The sequence below is a fragment of the Dermacentor albipictus genome, chromosome 1, assembly GCF_038994185.2.
Source record: "Dermacentor albipictus isolate Rhodes 1998 colony chromosome 1, USDA_Dalb.pri_finalv2, whole genome shotgun sequence".
Lineage (NCBI taxonomy): Eukaryota > Metazoa > Arthropoda > Arachnida > Ixodida > Ixodidae > Dermacentor > Dermacentor albipictus.
Window position 1 is genome coordinate 50,848,906 of NC_091821.1, and position 6,000 is coordinate 50,854,905.

Here is a 6,000-nt window from a genome sequence, read left to right on the forward strand (position 1 = left end):
TTGAGGAAATATTATGGAACGAACCATCTGTATAAACATGAATGTACTGGGGATATAATGAGTAAATTTGGGAGAGTGCCAGTTGCTGTGCGGCTACCATGAACATGTCTCTCTTAGATATAATCCTGTCGATCAATAATTTTATTTTAGGACTTGTTAATATCCAACGATGGTAACTAACATCCACTTTGCATAATTGAAATCTTGGTAATAATGCTTTATGTTCTCGAAAAGCATCGTGAATTTTGCTTTTGTTTCTTTCGGTAAACGCGAGGTTTAATGGATGTTTCTCGTGTTGGGTTAAGATGCGATAAATATGTCGGCATGGTTCAACCGTTCGTATGACTGGAAATGCTAGGTGACGAGCTTCAGCAATTACTAAAGAACTCGAGGTAGCCTGCGGAACCCCAAGACACACTCGCAGCCACCTTGCCAGTAAACGTTGAAAACGTTCCTCAGAAGTTTGCGATAAACCATGGAGAATAGGTGCCGAGTAAGCAATTATTTGTTTTATGAGTGCGTTATGAACTTGTAGTAGTGAAGAGACTGATCCCCCCCCACGCTGTGCCAGCGAGTCGTCGAAGTACGTTTATTACTGCATTGGTCTGTTTTTCAATTGCGCGGATGTGTGATGCCCATGTCAGCTGGCGGTCAAGAATAACTCCAAGAAATTTATGCTTTTTCACAAACATCAAAATTTGCCCATGAAGCGTAAGTTGGAAATTATTCAGCTGTCGTCTAGTGAAAGGAAGTATGGCTGTCTTTGCGTAAGAAAAACTCATGCCTCTTTCTTTTAAAAAGGTGTCGATACTATCAAGACCCCCTTGCAGCGTTGTTTAAATGCCTTGCATATGAGATCCAGAGGCCCATATGCGGATGTCATGTGCGTACAGAGAATACTGTAGACCAGGCGGTAGTTTTTGTGGTCAGGCTGCCATGACACAGTTGAATAAAAATGGACTTAGAACACTGCCCTGCAGAACGCCCTGCGTGATGCTGGGATAATTACTCTCCCCTTCGATTGTTTCCATAATTATTTTTCTATCTTTCAAGAAATTCGATACCCATCGCAGTGTTCGACCGTGTAGGCCAAGCTCTAACATACCAGCAAGGACGTGTATGTGACTTACAGTGTCGAAGGCTCTTTGAATGTCCAAGAATACTGCTACTGTCACATTTCCACAAATTCGTTAATGTTCGACGCTTGTGGCAATGTCTAATACTGCATCCATTGTACACCGATTTTGTCGAAAACCGGTCATGTAGTTGGAAAACACCTTTGCGTGTTCACACCACCATTACAGTCGAATGCCTATCATCTTCTCCATTAGTTTGGAAAAACCGCTTGTGAAACTGACGGATCGGTAGGAGTCAAGACAAAGGGGAGTCTTTCCTAGTTTCAGTACTGGAATTACCCGAGCTAATTTCCATGAATCTGGAAGAGTCTCTCTTATCCAGATATTAAATATCTCTAAAAGAGCCATTCTTCCTGCTGGACCTAGGTTCTTTAACATCACATACGTAACAGCATCTGGGCCTGCGATTGTCTTTGTGTGGCATCACGAAAGAGCACATTTCAATTCATCTAAACTAAATCACAGTCGAGTTGAGGGTGTTGTGACATAAAGCACGCAAGAACCTTCTGTTTTGCTAGTGTTGTCGAATTTGTAAATTGTAGGCAATAAAAGGAATTCCTAGTCTGGATATAAGTTGACAAAATTCGTCAGCAACAGATGTTTCCAGAGTGCTTCGACATCCGGCAAGGGCTCGGAAGGGATGGTCCTGGGTAACTGGACCACTAAAAGATCGGACAACTGACCATATTCTGAAAATTGTAGTAAACGGAGACAACGATGCGCAGTATTCTCGCCATCTTCTCGTACCTAATTTTTGCGCGAAGTGGACTGGACTTTCTGTGCCATCTTATAGCCATCCAGCTTTCCACTGTGGTTGTAAGCCCATTCTGCGTGTCTTCTAATTCCTCTTAGACATTCATATTCTCCGTCGACTGCAGCGTATTCATTTGGAACAAAGACTTGCTTTGTGCAGATCTTGTAAGACTCACACAATATATTTGCAAAACTTTGAAAGTTTGGATTTTCGCCCAATGAGTTACTTAAATGGTGACGAAAACTTTGCCAATTAGTATCTTTTGAGTAGCGCCGGGTCCCTTCACTCCGTATGAGACGATGTTTTACCAGGATCGGAAAATGGGCACTACCGTGCGTTTCTATATCCGTTGACCATTCAACGCCATCAAGGTCTTGTGAGCAGAGCGTGGCATCTATACAGCTTTAGTAACGAAACCCCCGCAGGAACGTTGGAGAGCTGTCATTTAACACGATCAGATTACTTTTTTGCGGCAGACTCTATAAAGTTTCCGCGGGAATCGTTATATTCACTGCCCCAGATGACGTTATGTGCGTTGAAGTCCCCACAAACCAGCACATGTGAGTTAACGATACCAAACACATTCACCAAGTTGTCTACTGATATATTGCTAGAACATTGCAGATAAAGAGTGATCACTGTGATGCTTGTATTTCTAAAAGATATCTTGCATTCTGCGAACTCCGGTATATTGAAATCGCTCGACTATATTAAATAGGACGGCCGGTCTTTTCTCACGCATAACATCGCTCTGCTACTTCCAGCAATACGCGATGATTTATATATTACATAGTTTGAAAGACGAAAGCCATCTTGTACGCCTGCCTCCTGAATACATAAAACAGGAAAGTTATGTTCAGCTAGTAGTTTGGGAAAATCAGCTGACCTATTTCGAAGGCTATTCGCATTCCACTGAAATATGAAAACATTGTTGTAACGATTATTCATTGTAAGCCTGCCGTGGAGCTGTTGGTGGTTGTGGAAGCACCAACAATTCCACTGCTGCCTTACTTCAGCTGTTCATTCAATCCATGCTCAGTGTTTAAACAAAAGGGGTTCTGTCTTCTTAATGGGACATAACACAGAAAAAAATTTCGAACGCGCACTACGCATTCACGTGTGCATCACAAGCACACACACACAAAAAAAGAAACTAGCAGCCAACTAAAGAAGCTTACTGAAAATTCGCCAACAGCCTGAAACTTTTCCACGAGAGTCTCGAGGAGTGACCAGGGTGGGTAGACGAAGAGGCTGCAATACTGTCCCCTGTCTGTTAACTCGCCTTGCGAGTTGAACACCCTGGTCTTGAGGCACTGTTCGTAGCCTCCAAGGCTGATGAGACTTCCCTCGAGGAGGTTGTTCGGAAGTATTCCATTAGCCAGGATCACTGCATCAAATCAAATCGTGCAAAATATGAAAGAGCTGGGAGTCGAGCCATTGCTCTTAGTGTGTAGACCTTTGAGCGTGACCCTCGAACCATCGCAATTCATAGCTGATAAAATACAAACTGAACGATTCATCGAAAGGACGCACTACCGTGTTGAGTTTATACCAGTGCTTAGTGACGCCCTTACCCGCCTCCTTTTCTGCTTCCAACTTTGCATGGCACTAAGAGAGAAATAATTTTCGTTGTTTAAATACGCTTCATCTATAGCATCACGCACATAAGAAAACCTTTTTTAACCTGTACTTCAGCAATAGAAATCTACACTCCCGTGATTGCGATAATTTCGCTAGGGAGGCAAAGAAATCTGTTGTTTCTGTTTGACACGTCCCTAGAAAACAATTAATGCATAATTTCCCTGAGATCAAAGAACAATGAATGTTATAATCTACCTTGCGAGAAAAGCTTCAGTTTTGCGTACGTACAGCTACCATGTAGGTATTACGCAGGCAAGCGTGCATGGCAGAAAATTGCGAGCTTTTCGTCTCAAAAACAAAAACCATGTGGCAATTCCAGTAATATAGCAGGATTTTTCATCTAGTTTTGAAAGCACCATGGCCATAGTACACGAAACTGCAAGTGTATTCGTTAAACTGAGATCCGGTTTAACGAATATTCTTGGCACACTAGTGGCAGGAAGAAAAGTTCGAAAATTATTTCAGGATTTCAGACTAGTAAAACACGTCTTCTGTGCGTGCTTTGCAGGCTGAAAGGAAGTCGTACGACGGAGGGTGCCGTGACTCTCCCATTACCGTAATGATCAGAATCACAAGTGTAGTATAACAGGTTGTTTCAGCTAACTCGGGCCAAGTACTGCAAAAACAAACATAGGTGCTACGCGTGTCGAATTGCCGCAGTATTGTTCTGAGCCATATAGAGCACGTCATGATATTTTCTTTTTCAATCGACCAAGGTGGGTAATAAACAAAGACTGCTTAATTTACTTTTTAAATATTAACTCTAGCGAAATATATTCGATACAGAAGTTGTAGCGTTTGTTCAGAGACATCGGAATATTTCATCTGTGCTAAGGTAACTGCCTTGCTTAACTTTTTTCAAGCCTTTCTTTGAAGTGCACGAAATTATTAAAAAAATACCATGTGACTGCCGACTAACGTGCCGCGCTTTTAGTGCCCTAATATGTAAGTTGAACGAATTAGCAAGGCTGCTTTGCGCACAGAGATCGACTGAGCAGGCTGTCGATCTCTGTGCGCGGCGCAGCCTTTGATAACCCGTTCAACTTACATATTAGGGCACTAAAAGCTCGGCGCGTTAGTCGGCAGTAACGTGGTATTTTTTTTATAATTTCGTGCACTTCAAAGAAAGGCTTGAAAAAAATTAAGCAAGGCAGTTACCTTAGCATAGATGAAATATTCCTATGACTCTGAACAAACGCTACAACTTCCGTATCGAATATCTTTCGCTAGAGTTAATATTTCAAAAGTAAATTGAGCAGTCTTTGTTAATTACCCACCTTGGCCGATTGAAAAAGAAAATATCATGACGGGCTCTATGTGGCTCAGAAGAATACTGCGGCAATTCGACACGCGTAGCACCTATGTTTGTTTTTGCAGCACTTGGCCAAAGTAAGCTGAAACACCCTGTACACTAACAAGGAATACGTTTGAAAATACGCTCGCATCTTCGCTTCTTACAGACACTAAATACACAGAATTTCTGAAGGCACAAACGTAGCGAAAAAAGTCATCGGCTGCTCACTTCTTATCACCCATGGCTCTCTGGTTTTCGTAGCCTTGAGCACCTTGAATAGGCTGCCAGCGCACGCAGTGCTCAGCTCGGGGCTGGTGGCGAGCTCCGAGGCCACTGGCATCAGCTTCTTCATGAGCATGCCGCCAACATTCGTCAATTCTGCTTCCAGGCTTTTCGTTGACGTCTCTTCTCCGCAGACGAATGGTGAGTTGAACCACGTCCGGTCCACGATGGCTAAGGCCATGACTAGACTCACTGTCGGATGCATTTTTGTCGGCTGTTGGTTGCTGCTTATTACAAGGTAAGTACCAAGAACGGCCGTGTAGCGCCACCCTTCAATCTTCCGATCTGTTCACTGCTGTGAGGGAGCAGTCACCAGCTTTGAACCACCATCACACGGCGTTCAACTTTCTCTTGGGAAAGGCACAGTCAACGAAGACAGAGTTCCTTCAACGCGGCGAACATCTGGACTGGTGCTAGGGAAGTGACTCGTTCAAGGAGGCAGTCGGATGCCGCCCTGCTCTGGAGGCATGGACGCGCAATAATAGCAGCCCTTCTCGATGCCGATGACGCTACCATCGGTCCAGCACTATCCTATGCTCCGCACGATCGCCTCTTCTGGGCACCTATAGGAAATGGTCATTCGTGTATACTTCCATGAAGAAGGTACCGGTTATATGAGTCAGGGCTATGAGCAAGTAGTGTCACTAAGCTATCCCGAATCCCGCTCTCCTCTTCGATGAGAGCCTGTATGGATCGTATAACGACAAAAAAAGATTGAGCCTCTATTCGACGAATGGTCTTTCCTCAATCTATAATAGAGAACACGTGGGTGGCTCGCTGACGACCAAAATGAAGAGACAGAAAGCATGCCGGCAACACGCAGGGGAAGGCCTTTCGCCCATCACAAAGGCGCCCTTGGATGCCAAGATTATAGACGATTTGGCACGCCGCCT

General features: G+C 43.9%; 1 protein-coding gene across 1 annotated transcript in view; it reads right to left on the reverse strand.

The window, feature by feature from the left end:
- The window catches only part of LOC135911987 (nose resistant to fluoxetine protein 6-like), a 38,682-nt gene extending 32,981 nt beyond the window's left edge, over positions 1–5,701 (reverse strand). The window contains exons 1-2 of the mRNA XM_065444365.2: positions 5,054–5,701; positions 3,069–3,277 (exon numbers count right to left, since the gene is read on the reverse strand). Of these exons, the coding sequence (XP_065300437.2) occupies positions 3,069–3,277; positions 5,054–5,312 (468 nt within the window). The 5' untranslated portion in view covers positions 5,313–5,701. The remainder of the gene's footprint in view (positions 1–3,068; positions 3,278–5,053) is intronic.
- Between the last annotated feature and the right edge of the window lie 299 nt (positions 5,702–6,000).